Source organism: Maylandia zebra, linkage group LG12 (assembly GCF_041146795.1).
Source record: "Maylandia zebra isolate NMK-2024a linkage group LG12, Mzebra_GT3a, whole genome shotgun sequence".
NCBI classification, from domain to species: domain Eukaryota; kingdom Metazoa; phylum Chordata; class Actinopteri; order Cichliformes; family Cichlidae; genus Maylandia; species Maylandia zebra.
Genome location: NC_135178.1, coordinates 17,032,356 through 17,053,373, shown reverse-complemented (window position 1 = coordinate 17,053,373; position 21,018 = coordinate 17,032,356). Strand labels below are relative to the sequence as shown.

Sequence of the window (21,018 nt, the reverse complement as noted above, 5' to 3'; positions counted from 1 at the left end):
TAGCGGTTTTCAATGGATTTTAAATGAACACGCCACATTGGTTTTACCTTGGTTTGACTTGCACATCAAACTGTGCTCGATTTTCAACCTTTTGAATGGGTTTTCCCGTAATCACTAGAGTATACACAGTGAGCAGTTCAGTCACTGCTGCTACTGATATGCTGCTAGCATGCTATTTACACCACTTATCCTGTGCGGCTTCTTTTAACTTTGCAGCTATAACAATGATGTTAGGGATCTAACAAAAATCTAATGATGTAGAAAAGTAATTCTGACAGGGAAAAGCACATCACTGCAGCATATTGTAGAATATTACAAGTAATGATGAACTAATGAGCTAATAATTGTGACAGGACTTTATTCTTTTGACTCTGTGTCATAATCCTGGAGCTTTGACCTCCAGCTGTGTCCTCTCTCCCTAATTACCTCATGTGTGTATTTAAGCTTTCAGTTTTTCTCAGCGCCTCTTGCATTTTACTATTTCCCTCCTAAATATTTCCCCCACGTGGCGCACTAGCTTTTCAGTTTATGCTCTAATTAAGGTTGTTCAGAAGTCTGTGTTTGAGGACTGGATTTTCCACTAAACGTGACACTCTGTGGTTTTAAATGAAAACATTAAGAGGAGGTATGGCTCACAAAGCCAGATTTTGAGTTTGGAAGCAACTGTTTTGTTTAGTGATCACGCTCCATCAACTGGGACAGACTCAGCAGAGAGAATCTATTTTCTGTTCTGTCCCCTGAATCCAGCAGAACTCGGGCCCTTCCCTCTAAACAAGCATTTCGGGTGAGAAACAATGTATATTCACAAAGACTGAAACCGCCATGAGGAGCGGAGAGAAGAAAAAGGAAAGACCACCAAGATCCATCACACTCCAGCTTCTCCATGTTTAATGACTCCTTGAAGCTGAGAGAGAACCAAAGAATACCTACGATGGCCTATTTTCCTGTCTCACTCTAGCCGCAGAGGACCAGCCCTTTCATTTCAGAGCAAAAGACAAAAGACAGTAGGTTTAGGAACGGTTTCATCATGAAGGGCATCAGACGTAAAACTGCCAGTTACATGCTGTGAACAGGGAGCAGCCGAAAGTAGCTTCTATACTGTACATGAATTAATCTTGTGTGTGTCTTTGTTTGTGTGTGTGCATGGATGGCATGGATAAGTGCGTTCCAGAATCAAAAACAATGTAGGTAACACAACTAAAGTTTTACAAATATTGATGCCATGTACTGTACATGTATTTCTGTTCCCAGTTTCTTCACAGCTACAAAATAGAGGAGAGCTGATGATACAGAATGCACCAGAGACACCTAGATTTAGACAGCTGGAGTTTACTGTACACCAGCAACCACCAGATACACACAGTGCAAATAGTGTGTATGTGTTGTTTACAGTCCTAGAGGATAGCACAGAGCTTCAGCTGAGCTCTGAGACATGCTATAATGCCACACAAACCACTTAGTCAAACGCCCTCACTTTCTATTGACTCTTCCCCACTTTAAGTTACAGTGCATCAAAACTCCCACTGGTCCATATATATAAGGCAGCAGCATGATCAGAGTAAAAGGCTCAGGAGTGCAAAGTCTATATAACAGAACTTAAAGTAAGCAGCTTAAAATCAATGACACTTTTGAACAGATAATTGGAAATGAACACAAATTTTTATCTTTAGAATTTGTTCTAAAGCGGAAACTTTTTTTTTTTTTAGGTCAACATGTTGCTCCAGAATCTCTGTTTTCAGTCTCAGACTTATAAAAAGAAAATAAGCTAAAAGCTCAGATGGCAACGTGGCAACCATTAATAGAAAAAGTCAACTGGTTGTTTACAGTGACTCATAACCTTCCCTGACACATGCACTCCGATATTTTGGAGCGTATCCTTCTATCTGGTGAGCTCAAACTATTTAGCGCAGGCCTGAAAGGGTCATATGACCATCTCCTGTCTGGAATCTTCTTTTTTACAAAGAAAGTGCTCATCCACGTCCTCCTCGGTGTCAAGCATTCTTCTAGTAAATGTGTATATATTTATATTATGTTATATTTCTGCATAAGGAAAACCTGGTCTCATAAAATCCCCCCAGATACTTCCCAGGCTCTGAATGAAACTGCCAGCTTCAATAAGCCAACTCGCATGCCATAGGTTTAAACATGTATGACAAAACTATGATAATTATGTGTCATTATTATCAGTCCCTCTGCTGCTAGAAGCTCATGTATCACGAGTGACACGGTAGGAAAGTCACGGTAATTTCCCATGGGAAAGGCTAGCCCAACAGGTGGGACGTTTAGGAGTTGTTGCTATAATAACTCCTTCCCACCAAATTTTAATAATACCTGACACATTAAGTACTACGCACCTGCTATGTATGCCAGTAATCAGAAAGTATCAAGTGAACTTTGCTCCTCTTGTTCCCTTTCATTAGCACCCCAGCCGTGACTTAAAATAGTTGCTGTTTACTGACACTGATGGTAGAGAGTGACATTTCACCGAACACTGTTTTATATATGACGTCGCTGTGCTGTTGTTTGAATCTTGAAGCGGTGCCCTGCAATTTAATCTCGACTGCCGTGTGAAATAAGAGAAACATGTCCCATCGGGAAAGATTTATAAGAGTTCTCGCTTCGCATTTAAAGGGCAGACTGGTAAAGCAACACAGCTGCTTAGAAAACTCCCCATGTGGGATATCAACCAGAGTCATATTTTTTTTCATCCTGGGTTGTATGTCATGACAGTGGTGTCTTTATGGAGGAGGAAGCCTGTGTTTAGCCGTGGGCAGTGTGTGGAGCCATGTGCTCATTTCTCACTGTGATGACAGGTAATTTCCAGGCTCTGCAGCCACTCCTGCATAAGAATAACCTAATCTTGCTTTGGCCATTAACAAGAAAGTTTATGGCAGTTCTTCTTCTCTTAGCAGAGATGCCACTTCTTTCTGTCCATTGAAATATTTCCATTTTTATTTCACCAAGTCCTGTCTGCACACTCACTTCTTTTTGACAACAGAGAAATGATCATCCAACCATCCATCTTTAAACTTAACTTAAGCTGTTGCGGGGCATTTATTTATTTTTATGTTTTTCTCATTATGCACCTCACAAAAGATAGTAAAAAGAGCAAAAAGTTCATTTTATTTGTGTCCTTAAGTATAGAGGCTTATTTAAAATGTAAGCAAGGAGAAGTCAGAATGGTTACTGTGCTACAGAAGTACTTCTTTTTCTGATTTTTCCTTTAGGAGTCACAACATCGGATCATCTCACTCCATTTGTCCTGTATATCCACTATTCCTCCTCTGCACATGTCCAAATCATTTCAGCCTTGCTTCTCTAACTAAGTCCCCAAACTGTTCAACCTGAGCTGTCCCTTTGATGTATTCATTTCTAATCTTGTCCCTCCTGGTCACTCCCAACAAAACTCTTAACATCTTCAACTCTACCACCTCCAGCTCTGCCTCCCATCTTTCTGTCTTTCTTTCTTTCTTTCTGTCAAAGCCACCGTCTCGCTAAAGGCTTGTCAAGCTTCCCTTTCATTCCTCCTGCTATCCTTCTGTCACAAATCACCTCTGACACTCGCCTCCATCCTCTCCTCCCTGCCTGCAGTCTCTTCTTTACTTTTATAGTGCTCTGTCTGTTGTTAGGTTGACCCCAGGTTTTTTAAATTATCCACCTTCACTACCTCTACTTTTTTGCATCTTCACCTTTCCACCTATCTCACTCATTCACAAGCATGTATGGTGTTTTGCTTCTACTGAGTTTTATTCTGTTTTTTCCTTGACAGCATACCTCCACCTCTGCAGACTCTGTTCCACCTGCTCCCTACTCTCACCACAGATTGTTGTCTGTGGACATCACAGCCTACAGAAACTCCTGCCGGACCTCATCTGTTAACCTGGTCACCTATTTATTGAGCAAATATGCAAATAGACTCAAACATGTATTTTGGTGAAGCAGGTTGTGTTCTGGGTCTCTTGGGGCAGGCAAAGCAAAGCACAGACAATAATCACTCTAACATTCACTCTTTTTCCTGTTTCCTGCATTTATGTGACGTACAAAAACGAAGTAAAGATTCCCAAATGTCAGGTTTCAGGAGCCATAGGAGTTAACAAGAATAAGAATTACTTAATTATACACACAATTAACTGGACAAGACCACAGAAGAATTCCAGCCACAGAATCTCAGTGGTGGTGGTGAGTAGACCGCTGTCATACTCAACGATACAATATGACACCTAGACGTCCAGTGTTTTATAAGTGGGATTTAACTGTATTTGTTGCCAGAGTGAATAAAAACTCTTGCTAACCACAAAATGATGGTGCTAAGCCACATGGAAAGACTGATACAGTTAAGGTAACATGTTCTTTGATTGGAAATATGTACATTTCTGTGCACACACTTGTAACTAACTTGGAAATATTGTTCTAAAAACATGCCTAATATTACTGAAGCCTGTAACTCTTGTCTACTATTTGTTTCCCTAAGAGCTTGAATCTGAGCCTTATGCAGGCATGTGAAAAAAAGCTACCTTAGTTTAATGTTTGAGAACAATTTGCAATTTGTTTTCCAAAGCGAACAATCCACTCTCAACCAGACACTCTCAGACCACTTTAGTTTCCTTGTTTCCTTCCCTGTTTGCACCCTACCTTTTAGCCAGTGCATTCACTATGCCCAGATCCCCCTTGTACCAGCCAGCATCCCCCTTTTAATATCAACCTGTCTTCCATCTCATCTCATTCACCTACTTCACTCTCCTGCTAGCTCATTCTCCATCACCTTCATTCTCTGCCATTACCTGCGAATCTTCCCACCTGCACGGCCACCAGTCTGCCTCAGTAACAACCTGCTTTCATCCATCCTTGATGTGACACATCCATTCTTTTACATCACATTCATCTCAGAGACAATAATAAAACTCTTAAACTGCTTCTCAGGTCTGTGCTCTGCATCTGCCATGCCTTTTCCCCAAAAAGTATTACAGCACCAAAAAACATAATATAGCAACTCCCCCAGGGACAATTAGCTTTGATGCCATCACATATATAATTTGTACACACTGAATACAGTGGTTTGCACTTTCTACCCCATAAATCTGTGAACACATACGTGTACACTTGTAAATATGTACACATAAGGACAGGAAGGCTCTTGGTTTGCCAGTGCAGGCTGATGAATTGCTAGAAATCTGTCTTTTATGTACTTGATCTAATTATAGTCGATATGGGGGAGGGAAATTGTGTAGAAGAAGACAGGTTGCTTCCAGCTGTATGTACATATCTTCAAAGCCAAGTTGTTTTTCTGCAAGAAAGATCTGACACAAATGTGATTTGAAATGATTTGCAATATACACCGTGAAAGCATCACAATCACTTTCAACTATTTCAGCCCTTGTCTTGTGTATTTTGACCCACAGCAAAAGGTACAATTTGCATAAAGAAACATTAATGAAAAAAAATAATTCACAGCCAGAAACATGTTAAAGAAACTCCGGGGATGTTGAAACAATCCTTGTGACACCTTAAAATGTGATTACAAATTTGTGCATCATAAAAGGCTTTACATTACTTATTGAATGTACACAGGAGGTATGCAAAAATATGGCATATTTCCATTCAGTCAGCTTTAGTCAAGATTGCAAATGTCAGCAGCTCACAGAATTCGTGACTGAATAAATAAAAATAAACAATTTTCTCCACTGCTCTCTTTCATCCTGCATTCTTTCTGTCTAACATTGCATTTCAGTATCAGTTACACGAGAACACATTTCACCTCAAATATAACAAACTAATTATTACTTTAATTAAAATATTGTAGATAAATTACATATACACATATTTCTCTTGCTCATCACACCATGGTAGTCACAAAACCTTGAAAAATGTACTTCATTAAACTATCTCAGCCCAGTAAGATATTCCATTAAATGCCACTATCTCGGGGGCATTACCGAGGCGCTCTTCTCCTGAGTATGTGCAGCCAGGTAATATGTAATGTGACAGAACACAGGGCCAGTGCAGTGAAGTGGGTAGACACCCAGTAGCCACTCAACTAGATAATGAGGTCTCTGCTGCTTCTTTTCTTAATAAGAGCCCAAAACTCCACTGCACAAAGAGCAAGCTTCTTCACTCTCTATCCTCTGACTAGGATAATGAATCTCTTAATTGAACAGAGATAATGCAGATGATCCTGATGATAGCTTAAACATTTACAGGTGTGTAAAATATTCGCTTTGCATTAATAAAAAACTTCATTATATCATATGGAAGCAATGCCAAACTTGTTTACAATTGAACTTGATTTTAATATGCCCAAATGAACCCCTGCCCCTCCCATTGTATTATCATGCGGCTCAAAAATGGTTTAATAGCCGGGATAAAGATAATTCTGTCTATCAGCTATGCATGTAAAACCCAGTGCAGAAGAGCCATAGTCACATAAATAGGCAATCAAATGATTAAGAGCATAATAAAAAGGTGAATGAGAATGGGTTTGCTTGATCTGTGTCAGTATTAGTTAAATGCATCAGTCAAATTAATAGATGAACACTAGAAATCCACTGACTGACTGGCAGGGGACCAGAATAGTGACCAACCAGTCGGCCCCCCATTTGTACAGTTAGAGCTGGTCCATTTCATGCATGCACATAGCATGTGCATAGCAGGCAAATAGTCACAGGGACAATTACAGCCACATGCTAACATCCTGCTAGCATGGTTGCTCCTCACTATGAGTGAAGACACAAAGCAAACCATGGAGGATTATTTGTAACAACAAACCTAATCAGATTCCTAAATCAGCCTCACCCAGCTGAACGTAGAAGCTAACAAAGGCAAAGTGGCTAAAGCTAACGCTATACAGATCTTACAGTTAGCTACAAGCCAGCAGCTGTTTTTGAAGTAAAGCTTGTTTAAACACTTACTCCTCATGACATAAATGCTACATTGCAAGCAGTGACACCTTAACCTCACTTGTTTGAAATAGATTCACTCTGATAGGCTTTGGTAATTAATGATTGGCTCAGTTTAATCAAAACAGCCATTGTTAAATTCTCTAGGCAGTAAACTCATCACTTGTTAAGTTCAGCAGTTGTTCAGATGATTGACTTCAGAGAATTATTCTCTTACGGTCATCGATATGCTTCGATCCACGACTGAAATCAATAACTCTTTATACGCTATGATATGAAGGAACTAGATGAATGAACACCCAAGAGGCGTTCATTAAGTAATGGCCCTTCTGGAATTGTCAGCAACCCAGCATTAATCTTTTAAAATTCAATGGATGCCATTACAAGAAACACATATTAGCAAAAGTAAGCTCCAAGCTATTGTTCAGAGTATAATGGATGATGAGAAAAAGAAAGCAGTTGCCTTGGAGGACTTAGCACGTTCTAATGAAAATATATTTTTTAAGTAAACAACACAAAACTAAAGAGAAATACAATGTCTTCAGTGATCATGAAGAACAATATGCCTGCATATGGGTCTTATTAAAAAGTGTCCAGTAGTGAAAAATCTAAATTAAACAACAACAGACATAGTATAGCTGCTCATCAAATTCTCAGAAGATGATCTCTTTAAAAAATAATAATAATAATTGTTTGGGCTCTACTGAGAGTTCAAGGTGACAAAAGCCTCAAGTCTGGCACTTTGACTTTCCTGTCAATCACAAAGTAGCCACACACTAAGGCACAGACTGCTCTAATACTGATTTTAAATAATTGTTAAATATTTACATATTTATCAAGCAGCTGTATTGAAGCTTGTGACTGACAGCATAAACTCTTTAACAAAATATATACTGAGGTCATAGGTCAAGTAAGAGATAGCATCCTCTTAGCAACTGGACCTCGTTTTGCATCAAGAGGAATCTCCCTCTGCTGGCCATTGGAAATAAAGCAAGTTAAAGGGACTTTCATGACACCTTGACGTAACATTTCTTTACAGTGTCTGGTTAATTAGAGCAAGTGGATTGAAAAAAAAAGGGTGTGAAATTTAATTAGCCTCTTACTTAAAACTTCCTGCTGTCTCTCAATCTACACAGGGTTAATTATTCATAATTTTAGTACCTGCCAAAATTGGAACAGTAAATATTACTTGTTTCACTCAGTCTTTCTTTCTTTTGGATGAAATTATAAGGTTAATAAATTAGCTACATGCAAATAATATTTTAAAAGACTTAAACAAAAAATATCATAGATGTTTGACAATGCAAGAAATACTCGAGCAAATCCCATTCCATTCTTGTTCCTTGTCTTTAACAACTGATCCAATCGGCTTGTCTACATAAATTTAAATTACACTCACAGTCAGGGGCGTACTTTCCAGGGGGGTTATGACAACCCCCCCCCCACCCCATAGAATTATGAATCATCTTGCATAAATAGGCTGTTGATTTTCTTTACCCATTTCAATTATTACCAGCAAAACAGTTGCATGTTCAATCATCCGGGAACTTACCCACATTTATTTAGACAAAGATCTAAATAAATCTGATCTCTGTCTAGATCCCCCCCAATGTTCAGCACAAAGTTATGCTGATGCTCGCAGTGGCCCTAAACTTCAGTGATAGTGCTACAGCACTGAGTAACTGGAGAAAACAGGAGTAGTGGAAAGTAGTGGCTCTGCTCAAAGCCTTGTTAATTATCAATAAATATCTTACATCAAAAAGTGATAACATCTCTTCTTTCCCGTTAGAGCCTGTTGACAAAATCACCATCAAGGAGAAGTACCCTTATGAGTCATTATATGCTTCTTGCCATAATCACTCTTAATGTCATCCTCAGTGTCCTCTGTATGCAACTCTACAGCTCTCATTTCCATACTCAGAACAATAACCCAGTTTCCATTATTCCTGCCAGCTGTGTCATGATCCTCCCTCCCAGTTGTACCAGATGTCAGGGCTGAGCTGCATGGCTTGGCCTACTTTGGGTAATGGTAGAATAGGTGGTCAACATTGAATCAGGAAGTATAAAGGAATCAGTCTCTTTCCAATCCTTTGCCGAGCAAGATTAAACTGCAGATCGTGAGTGTGCATTGATGTGCATTTATACAGCACAGGTCTGTGTTTAACAAATGTGGTCCAAAATCTATTCCTATCATTTCAAACATTTGAAAGCCTAGCTGAGAATATTACAGTATTATTTGATCATAGGGTTAAAGAGAAACTTAAAAAATAAGAGTCCGCTGCGTATTATGGATATTTTCAATGCTCCCTGCCTTGACGTTTATTAAATGTTGATCTGTTTGCTGATCATAGTTATGGCATCACAGGCAACAGGATCTAAACAAAGTCAATCACCCCCAGATCACCAGCAGCAGTAGCTAACACATCCCAGAGTGTTACTGTGGAGACATCTTCTTGTACCTCAAGGGAAACTCTCATTGGTGTGGATAAAAAGTGTTAAATGTGTTAACACCACATTCTGATGCAACTGTATTAACCTATCCTTGCTATGACTTCTAACACAAGGCAAATGGTGTGACAAATTACATTCACCGGAAGACTGACGGAGACAGACACAAATTTGGTGACTGTTCAGTCGAAATTAATGCAAGCGGAGCAGATTTCTTATCAGCTGCAACTGACAGTTACACAACACAGCCACTCTCCATAAATAATGAAGAACAAAGGTCTGACAGGGAGACGAGGGCTGAGGACGTGAATCGAGTAAAAGGGAGTCACAGATTGAGTAAAGGTAGAGCGACTTCAAGAGCGTGAAGGATAGTGGTATCCTGAAATGCAAAAACAAAGATTTAATTTAAATTTAAAGATAAATAGAAGACACCTGAAAAGCTCTAAAGACTACATAAAAGTTAAACACAGGAAGATAGAGACAACCAGATACACCAAGCTGGTCACTTTTCCCTCCAGAATAATGTTGAAGCTTCAAAATAGGGCTACACAAAATATCATGTTACGGAACTAAAACACACAAATATTGGCGGCATGCGGAACATTAGCAGGTTTCCCCCATGTGTTTATCACCAGTAAATTTGGTGCATTGACAAACTGAGCCACGAGTGTCAAGTGCTGCTGACATTGCAGACAGACAAGCTGGTCGCCCTGCTGCCAACCCAACCTGTCAACCCACCAGAGACGAGTCAGTGCCAGTCTGAGATTGTGCTGACACGACTTCCAAAACAAGGCAAAGCAAAGCTCTGAACAGAGCAGAGCGGAGCACAACCGTCAAGAACACGTTGATCCAGAGCTACGTTTGCTGGCTCAGCGACTTTACAGCAAAAATAAACAAGCCAAAAACAGCGCTGATGTGCTTTTTTGACAAACCACACAAACTACACACTGTACATCATACTATACACTATTGGTCCCTGTACCAAATATCCGACAATTGCTTTTCTTCATCATTCGATAAACATCCCAGCATGTATTAGCAATATTTAACATTTAATTTAGCAGCAGAATCCTAAAATCGATGCTCTGATTAAAATGTTCACAGTAAACCAGTTAAATTTCTGCCTTATAGATTTTTTTTGTATTGTTGTCTCCTCATAAACCAACATTTTCCAACCTTAATATGACTAGACACGCTTTTTTCATACTAAAATAGAGCTGGACCGATCCGATATTATGTATCAGTCCGATACTGACCTAAATTACTGGATCGGATATCGGAGAGAAATAAAAAATGTAGTCCGATCCGAAGTATCACAAAATGACCTGACAAAACACCCTACTTGGCGTAACCCAGCTCGGCGCATCGGAGCAGTATGTGTCACGTGATAGAGCGGCTGTTGTCTCCCAGACCTGTCAGCAGTCTGTTGGAGCATTTGGAGCCTCGCTACATGCTTCCTAACCGCAGCATTTCATCTCGGCGAAAACTATCCTAGAGAAGTAAAGCAAGTGTGTAAGTTCATCCTTGAATGTTTGCATAGTATTTCCACGTTAAGCTTAACAACTGATATGTTGAGCCACAGCTGGACTGACCATCGGAGTTCCATATTGAGGTGAAAAGGAAGCGATTTGTCCCGTACTTCAGCTGGAATTAAAAAATAGACACAAAGCTGGAATTATTCCGTCTTTGCTGCTCAGTTGCATCTACTTCTTTCATTCACTCCCCCTCCCTCTCCTGTTATTACTTCAAACATGAAACTGATCAATGATCAGCTGATCGGCTTTTCTGCCACAAGTCTCGTCTTTCTTCTTTGTTTATCGCCCACTTTGCGCTAGAAACAGGAGACCAGCGGATAAATAACAGCAGCGCGTTTAAGGGTGAAAAGCTGTTGTTAAAATTTATTTAATATTACTTTCTAGTATCAGTTGATGTTTGCTGGAGCCAAGGCTGTAAAAGCTGCTGGTCATGATATACGTTTGGATATGTGAGAGGGAAACATGAAGATGAAACCAGGAGATGTCCTTACTGAATCATCAGAGCTGAACAGGTGATGGAGAAACAGGTTTACCTTTTAGGTGACATGAATGAGTTGAAGGGAAGTTACGAACTGTTTCTGAGAAACAAATAACACCAGGATCCTTTTCTACGTAGCTGACGGCTGGTAACTGTGCAGGGGCGGCTCTAGCAAAGTTTTGCCAGGGTAGGGCATTAACAGGAAAAGGGGGGCACCAAGAAATATTTTTCTTTATTATGTCATTTAAAAACTTATAAATAAATAATTATCTGAATCTTACAACAAAAGTGGTCACCTGACTATCCATTATAGTATAAAGTAATATACACTAATATACACCCTAGTAAGCTATAGTCCTTTTTCCTTTGGGAAGGTACCATCTGTGCAGTCTGCAATTCTGTTGAAGAAAGATGTTGAATCTATTTAACTATTGTAGAAAAATAATTGATTATTGTGCATTTGTTTTACACTTGCATTAAATTAAAGTTGATTACATCGATTAAGGGAGGGGGGGTGGTTCCCTAATATTTTTGCTGGGAGTTGGCAACCCTAGTAGTTAGGTAGGTAAGTACTCTTTAAAATACCAGAATAGGGAGGATGATGTTGGTTTAAATTTATTGATCAGTGTTGCTGAACTATAAAATGTTTTGGGTGGAGTGTGTTTTTTGCACACAGGTGTAACAGAATAGCTTCAGTCTCTTGTTTTTTAAAACTTGAGTATGAACTTATACAAAATGCAGCAAGATATTTATAAAAAAAAACTGTTTTATTGATTACAAAATACGCTATATCGGATTCATATCGGTATCGGCAGATATCCAAATTTATGATATCGGAATCTGTATCGGACATTAAAAAGTGGTATCGTGCCATCTCTAATCTAAAAAGAAAAAAATTTACTTCTTAGATCTTCTTATACTTTTTATACATGTCAGCATAAAAAGTATTTATCTCTTGTTTACATTATACATTCTGTGTGAAGTTCAGAGAACTCTAATTCCGTTATATCTCGAATCTTATCTTGTGTATCGTGGTTATAAGGGACATAACGACTAAACAAGCTAAACAAAGCACAGATCGAGTGTTTCAAGTGTAGATTAATGGGCATTTATTTGACTGAAGAGACGCCAATGAAATGCATTCTAGGGTTTTGTGGTTTTATGAAAATCACTCAGTGCTTATAGAGTATTTGAATAAATGAGGAAAATATCCAAAAATCTTTTTGTATTGTTAATTAAATGCAAACAGGTCTTCAATTTTGTTTTACATTAAATCACTGATGTGCTTGTTGTTGTGGACACCCTGAGATTCAGCTTGTTGTATATCATTACCAGCACATCTTGTAACAACGACTAATGAATAATAATAAAAAAAAGTATTCATGCTCCTTAATGGCACTGCTATTTTGGACTTCACTGTGTATTCATGAGCCTAAAAAGCACATTACCAGCACATGCAGGTCCTACACTGTCTTTTTCTTTAACTTGCAACTTGCTACTACTAAAGCCTGCTAGTATCAGCAACCCTCTCTGACATCATCATCTTGGAAGGATTGTTACATTTTTCAGAAAAGAATTCAAATGAGTGCAGAAAAAATGCACTTGCAATCTTTAATGCACTCCTGTGTTTTGTAGTTCCTTCAGTGAACAAGTATAATCTATCCAGTGAGATAGCTGTGGGATTAGCTTCTTTTTTTTTGTCCTGGTCCAATCGCTTTCTTCTGTCCACCTTTTTCTCTAATCATTTAGATTATTCCTCTTTAGCTTTCTATCTGCCATTACCCCTATTGGCCTTGGAGGGGACGGGATGAGCCATTTGTCATGGATCCATTTAATGACATCAACATGATAAAGTGACAGTGTTTGACAAAGCATGGCCTCTCATCAGAACTGCTGGCAGCACAAACTCCCATCTCTCCATCTGAATCGTGATGCTAGATAGTTCTGGTCTGAGCAACATTTATATAGCTCATCTGTTTGTTTTTAAAAATGATCTGAAACCAAAGCAATCCACAGTCAAACAATAAGAGCTACAGTATTTAGCGTTTAACGCTACACCTCCTGCATGTCATCCAGCACCACCTGCTGTGTAAAATTTTAGGAACACTGACCAGATGGATCGGCATCACTTTTTATGTACCAGAGTCTCCATAGAAAATGTCTGTATAGGGTTATGAACCTAAAATACATAGAAGAGCAGAACTAGAGGAATATGTTTGTGACAATTATAGACAGCATCCAGTCCAATGAACCTTTAATTTCCAAAATAGATCAGTTTGTCTCTCTGCCAGCTAGTGTCATCCCTGCACACCACGATGATAGCGCTGATTAAAGACTGTGGTACCACCTCCACACTAGGAAGAAAACCAGCAAGCAGAATAAAAACGTCACATACTCCTTATTACCTTTGCTGCAAAAGCCTCAGACTGACATGTGAGACGAGGTGTAGACGGCATCACCGCAATGAGCAGGCGATGGACTGTGTATAAAGCAATATGCCAAGTGATGAAAAGAGACGGAAAAGCAACAGAAACTGTGATGCAGAGCAGCAGAGGGGAAGACGGGGAGGCGGTGGATTTATCTGATTCATAGAGATACACAAGCCTGGGAAACAGTTTAGACAATGAATTTTGCTGCAGTGAGTGAGCATATGACAAAAGCAATGAGTTTTTTTTCCTTTCCTTTCTGTGAAAATTGTTTAAATACCTAGGTGTCAAAAAGCTCCAAAAGGCAATATCAACTGAGCAGCACACCCACAGCTATTATTTGCATACACGGAGAAATAATTTTAGCTATTCTTCAACACACTTCACTTCATTCCACACAAATTATTTCAACAAAGAAACAATTCGCTACAAAGCTTAATTTACTAGCAATTTGCTATGTTCAGGGTGTTTGACTTTAAAGGTATGCTAACCACTGAAGCAGTGTGGCTATTTATTTTTGCACTGACTTATTCCCAAAAAATATACTGCCCGACAATAACAGTAGTAGCTAAAGAAAAGGAAGGATTTCTCCTCTCAAAGTCTCCCCGGGGGGGATGTTTACACCAGGGATATGCTGCAAGTGTTCATGGTTGCTGAACTCTGCTGGGAGCATTGACAGGTAATCAGTCATTGTTTGGAAGTTCTTTTAAATTATGAAACTCGATGTGGGAGTGAACATAGCACAAGCTGCTGATGAATGTGGTCCTGCAGCAGCAGCTTGACTGGTTGGTTAAAAACACAGGGTGTCGACACAGTACTAGTTTTTCCTTTAATGGATTTCAGAGCATCCTTCACACTCTAAGGATGCCGCTGGTACAAAACATGCAATCCATCGAAATGAAACCAGAACTATGTCTTATAAATCGAATCTAATCAGTGTGTCATGAATTAATAAATGTACAAAATGATAAGAGCATGTTCAACTGGATCACATGTGCCTATTGTACTGTAATCATTACACAGAAATGCAATGAATGCAGTAAATAAAATGATAATATTAAAAAATGAACAGGATTCCACATTAAACAGTATTGTGAAAATTCAATTTAGCATCTAAAACATGATCAGCACCATCAGCTGGGTTTTTGATAAGATTACATGCTAGTGTTACTTAGAGTTACCACATAGAAACAGTGCTGGAAAGTACTAAGACAGCGAGGTAGAAAGCAAATGTGGAGATGATAGCATTTTTGGATTTTATACTATTTGCTTTACATCCATTTAATGCTGCCCATCCAGCTGTGATCCACGGCAAACCGGGGTTCTGTTTTTTTCCTGCAGCTTCCATTTTATTCTCCCTTCGATTCATATAAATTGACAGCATTGTTCATGCAGTAATGCAGTAAATTAAGTTTATAAAACAAAACCTAAAACTGTCTTATGAATTCTGCATTTAGCACCTAAAACTTCCACTAGAACTCCATAGTATGCATTATGCATGAGCTGCACTACTGGATGTGTGAAGCAACAGAACCTGCAGTCATCTCTTAGAAGGAAATTATTCTCTTTTTTCTGAATATGAACAACAGACAGCTTGAGGTGTGATGCAGAAATGTGAAAATCCCCTGGAGGCTTTTTTCTTTTACATCAAATGTTTCCTTGTCATGAACTGATCTTGGTCTTGTAAATTCATAAAAAACCTAAGCTCACAATCAAAGATTGCTTGTAGAATCTCTGCAACATATCCAGCATTGGTCTGATAAGAGGGACATCAGCAGAGAGAGTCACAAAGATACTCCCCATTAGAGCATTTTTCTTCCCCCTCCTCAGGCTATCCCCACTATTTTCACCTTCTGTATTTCTCGCTTTCCTCTAGTCTCCTTTCTTCCCATTTGTTCTCCGTTGCCTTGCCTCGATCCCCTCACTTCCCCCTCTCACATCTCATCATCCATCAATTGTGTTTTTCTCTCATTCAGAGCACGTTCGTTACCAAGCCCATAAAACTGGAATTAAGGAAACAAGTCTAAAGCTGCAAAGCTGCAGGGGGTGGAAGGAAATACCGAAACATTTGAACCTTTCTGTGTTTTGACGTTAAGAAGAGAGCTCCAGCAGGAGGATATCCCTTTTTTAAAAAAAACTGTTATCTCCTCTTCTCTCTCCAGTGAGTGACTAACAACACCGTGTGTCATGTCACACCGGCAGCACCAGCTCAGGTTCCACACTACTGGAAACTGGACACGACACACCCATTGCACCTCCGCCGTGCCACTTCCTACCACAAATAAAGCGCACAAACATGCACGAAAGCATATAGTTCAAAGATGGTCACTGCTGTCTTTTGGTAACGCTGAGCACACATTGTTGCGTAAACAAAGCAGCTACTCGGGTTTATGGAAATTCTGTATGAAAATGGGTTCTGAATGCAAATGGACAAACGTGCTGAAGTGATAGAAACATTTGGTTGGTGAACAACACATTTCCACATCCAATGATTACCACAGTCAAATCCTCAGGATGTGAATTACTCCTGGAATTAAAGAATGGTGCTTTACAACCACTATTTACCTTGGCATAATACAAGAGCATGCATGGGAAGCAAGAGGCATCAGTATATGGAAAAGTATCCCACAAGAAAATCAGCATGGAGAGTGTCAAAACAGCAATATGTACACATGTATTTATGCATCTCTGTGTGTGTGTGTGTGAATACCTACAGTAAGGCTTCGTCCCACAGCTGAGAGAGGCAGCGCTAACATCCAGACACTGAACACGCTCCGCTGTACTACTGCTGCTGCTGCTGCTGCTGCTGCTGGCTTACGCTCCTCTGTGAAAGAGGCGCGCACACAAACACTGGCTCCCTGCGTATCGTGCTCATGAACACACGAATAGCAAAGGGCAACCAGCTGTGAGGCTCTCGCATACCTCACTCAGCTTCACAATTTATCATACTGCTCTGTCTGCCTTTCTCTATTGCTGTCACTCAGACACAAGACCGTGCAGAGATACTCACTGCAGAGTGCCTAAACTGCTGAGATGGAACGATACTAAATGAAGTTAACGTGGGACACATCCAGGAAGACGGTACCAGCTGCTGTCTCCGTGTCCACAGATGTTTAGTCAGTGAGAGAGCCCGTTTTATAGTCACCAATCCCCTTAGCTGGACTTTAGTAAGGATTACACAGTAGTGTTATTCTGAATTACCACATGGAGACACTGACAGACAGAGAATCTAAGCTGTAGAGATGACAGCATTTATGGATTTCACATTAATTACTTTACAGGATCTCTCTAATTTGGAGCTGTGAGCCAAGGCAAATTGGGTTAATTGGTGTTCATTGGGTTTTGCTCAAGGTAAAACCGGAAGTCCCGCCGCAGACAGCTGCCCACATGTACACACTTTTCAGATTTTCTTCCTAGAATTTCATTTTATTCTCCCTCCCATTCATATTATTGGTATTGTTGCAGTATCAATACAGTATAATATTAAAGCACTTAAATACCCACTACATTCGTTTATTAAATAATACTCTTTCTCATCAGTGTGTAGCCCAGCATTAACAGGGCTTTACTAGAAACACAACTAGAATACTGCATTCACATATATCACCAGTATGGGGAGAACAATAGAAATCCCAGCTTATTTGTTCATGATAATTAACACCAGTGGTAGGAAATACAGTTATTCCATTACTGTAAAAATGTCAAATGAAGCATTAAGAAAGGACCAAGTCACTGTGAGGTTGCGCCAAGTCAAAGCATTTGGTCATGTAGACATGGTCAAGATCACTTGATGAAGTTCACCTTTCTTCCTCATTCCTGGTAACAGGAATGAGGAAGAAAGGTGATTTAAATGACTTTGAACATGGGATGGTTGTTAGCGCCAGATGGGCTGGTATGACTGTTTCATAAACTGCTGATCTACTGGGATTTTCCCACACAGCCATCTGTGGGCTTTACAGAGAATGGTCCAAAAAAGAGAAATTATCCAATGAGTGGCAGTTCTCTGGGCAAAAATGTTCTTTTGATGCCAGAGGTCAGAGGAGTCTGGTTTGTACTATGCAGAACAACATCTCTGAACACACAACACATCCACTCTTGAAGCAAATGGGCTAAAGAGGCAGAAGACCACACCGGGTGTCACTCCTCTCAGCTAAGAACAGGAAACTGAGGCTTCACAGAGGCTGACCAAAACTGGACAACAGAAGATGGGAAAAAAACATTGCCTGATCTGCTGAGTCTCGATTTCTGCTGACATTCAGATGGTCTGTTAGAATTTGGCATAAACAACATGAAAGCATGGATCCATCCTACATCCTTGTATCAACAGTTCAGGTTGCTGGTGACTGTAATGATGTGAGGGATATGCTCTTGGCCACAGCCTATCTGTGTATTACTGCTGACCATGTACATCGCTGTATGACTACGGTGTACTTGTCTTCTGATGGCCGCTTCCAGCAGGATAACGCACCATGTCACAAAGCAGAAAAAAATAAAACTGGTTTAATGAACCTGACTGCAAGTTCCCCACACTCACTAGATCTCAATCCAATGAATGTGCAGCCAATAAATCTGCAGCAACTGTGTGATGGCAACATGTCAACATGGACCAAAATCTCTGAGGAATGTTTCCCAGCAAATTGTTGAATCTCTGACACGCAGAGTTTAGGCAGCTCTGAAGGCAAAACACAAAAGAGGATTAATCCTGCTACTAGCAATGTGTACCTAATAAAATGGCCGACCAGTGCATTTTGTCTTTTTAATTTAGGAATATAAATTTTCAGTTATGAATTATGGATTTTTAGTAATGTTAAATATTATAATAGTCGTCAGACTTTCCCATAATCTGTTCAATTTAGAAACAGTTACTAGACTGACGCAAACAATTTCTCTAACGACACATAACTGTCTCTTAAAAGTGTGAAAAGTGTCATATGACTATCAAAAGAAAGTCATGGCAAATTTGAATAAGCATTTATTTTCTGAAAAGCAACAAAAGGACTAAAAACCAATTACCACCAATTCTGTAAAACTGCAACTTTTCTGCTGATTGGGGACTTATCCTTAGGACATGGTGCTGAGGTAATTTAGTTTTTTTTTTCTTTCACTCAGATAGCCAATCAAGGTTAACAGAAACAATTAAAATGGCCTTTAGAAAAGTTGCATTAATTAAACTATTTATTTGTGCTTAGTTCAGCAACACAGATATTCACACAAGATGAAGGAACTTTATTTATACAATTCAGTTCTATTGTGAGCACAGTACATTTTATGATGCAACCATGCCAGAATGCCTTACAGATAACACTATCCAGTTGAATGCAGGATATATGTGCTGCAATATTTAAGCTATAAATACTATACTGAAGTCCAATCTCTTTGCCGAGTTTCCCCGTCTTTTTGTTCCAGTACTATCCACAATGATTTTCCGCCTGCTAGCTATTCATATAATAAAAGATTCTCAGTGTGAGCTATAAATCCACAGCAAAAAATAGAGACTGCTCATGGGAGAAACTGCAGAAAGGTTCACTTCAGTCAAAAAGTTAAAAAAAACAAACAAAACAACAACAACAAAGAAATAAGTAATTGTAAGAGGGTGGAAAAAGTGTGTCAATTCAGATGAAAGGTGAACCAGAACCAGTGAAAGAGGAGAGCTGGATTGTAGACATAGAAAATATTACACAGAAACCATTTGCCAGCAGCACTCAGGGTCACAACAAAGGAGGAAAGTTGTGACAGACATTAACTGTAGAATAGACTAAAATGATCCCGTAAAGGAGAGATGGCAATATAAAACTGTAGCACCCAATAGCACATGAAAGGAAGGAAATGCTGTGAGACATGCACAATAGAGAGTGCATACATTTTTTGATCTCTCTGTAGACATACAGGGTGAATGCCACGCCAGACAGGGGGCACAGCAGCAGGGAGGTGCCGCTGTGCTTCCTGCCACAGACAGCTCTGCAGAGTCACAACAAAACTCTGACAAGGCGGGCCAGTTTGTGCATGTTTGTGTGCATACGTGCTTGTGCATTGTGTGTGTGTGAGAGACAGAGAGAAAGAGAGAGAGAGAGAGACTGCACGTTCTTATGTTACAACAGAGTCAGACCCCAGGACGAGACAGCTGTCCCTTTCATGAGTGCTGTTGTATTAGCCTTGTTCAGCAGTGTGTCAGTCAGCAGCTCTTATGACTTTAGTTGCTGATTTCATTCTAACACAGCACACACACACGCACACACAAACAGACACACACCTCGCCCTCATAGGCATTAGCATGACGAAGAAACAGATAAAAAATTCATGGAGGTCGCTTAAGAAAAAAGCTACAACAAAGTAGTTTATGATGCCTCGCTGCACACCATAATGAGGCACATTTTCTTGAAGCCAAAGGAAATCTGGCAAGTTTAGGAATGACATAACCCAGACCTTATAAAAATAGCTGCACATACAGAACAATATGAGTAAGTCTGCACTTAAAGTTGTGCTTATATATGTCAATTTAGAGAGTATGTGACAATTGAGGCTATGCTCTTCCTGCTGCTCTTTAGCTGATAAACAATTTTACACACGAGCCCTGATACGACATGTGAGGCTTTTTGTCTTCTCCACACAATCATGCATGTATATGGCATAAACAAACACACCCATGCTGTCCATCTATCCTTGCTTTAATCTCCAATGTTGGCATCAACAAACCCTGCAGTGTTAACCATCTGTCTGCTCATTACTCACCACAAATCACTGAAGGCGTCCACACACACACACACACACACACACACACACACACACACACACACACACACACACACACACACACACACACACACACACACATGTGTATCATAACATGAATTTAAAAAGATAAGACAAATATATACAAATGACAAAAGCTGTTCAAACAGTCTTTGAGTCTGCTGTAGTGTCTTAAATGCAAAAAATAGGAAGGTTTTTCAACAAGTAGTGGCACGGTGGCTTCTACTAGCAGGCAGGCAGATGGACAGGAAGAGAAGTGGAAAACATACAGATAGTCAGACAAGCTCACAAGAGACAATTATTTTTATAAGCTATGCCTCGTAGAAAGCTTGTGACATTTTCTCTAGAGTTCAGATCAATAATCAATTTAACAAGCTTAAAGCAGTAGCCACAAGTAGACTCTCTATGCAACTGCAGGAATCAGCTCATCTCTGTCCCAGCAGAAGCTCCAGATAAGATAAGATCCATGCATTCATTTTCTTCCGCTT

At 39.7% G+C, this 21,018-nt stretch overlaps 1 protein-coding gene across 5 annotated transcripts in view; it reads right to left on the bottom strand.

The window, feature by feature from the left end:
• Positions 1–21,018, bottom strand: part of mctp1a (multiple C2 domains, transmembrane 1a) — a 140,900-nt gene that overhangs the window by 96,824 nt on the left and 23,058 nt on the right. Inside the window, exon 1 of one of the 5 annotated variants that reach the window (XM_024804558.2) lies at positions 16,495–16,579. The exons of the other annotated variants lie outside the window; for them this stretch is intronic. Within the exon in view, the coding sequence (XP_024660326.1) occupies positions 16,495–16,536 (42 nt within the window). The 5' untranslated portion in view covers positions 16,537–16,579. Of the gene's footprint in view, positions 1–16,494; positions 16,580–21,018 lie in introns of those variants that run through there. 5 annotated transcript variants of the gene reach the window in all.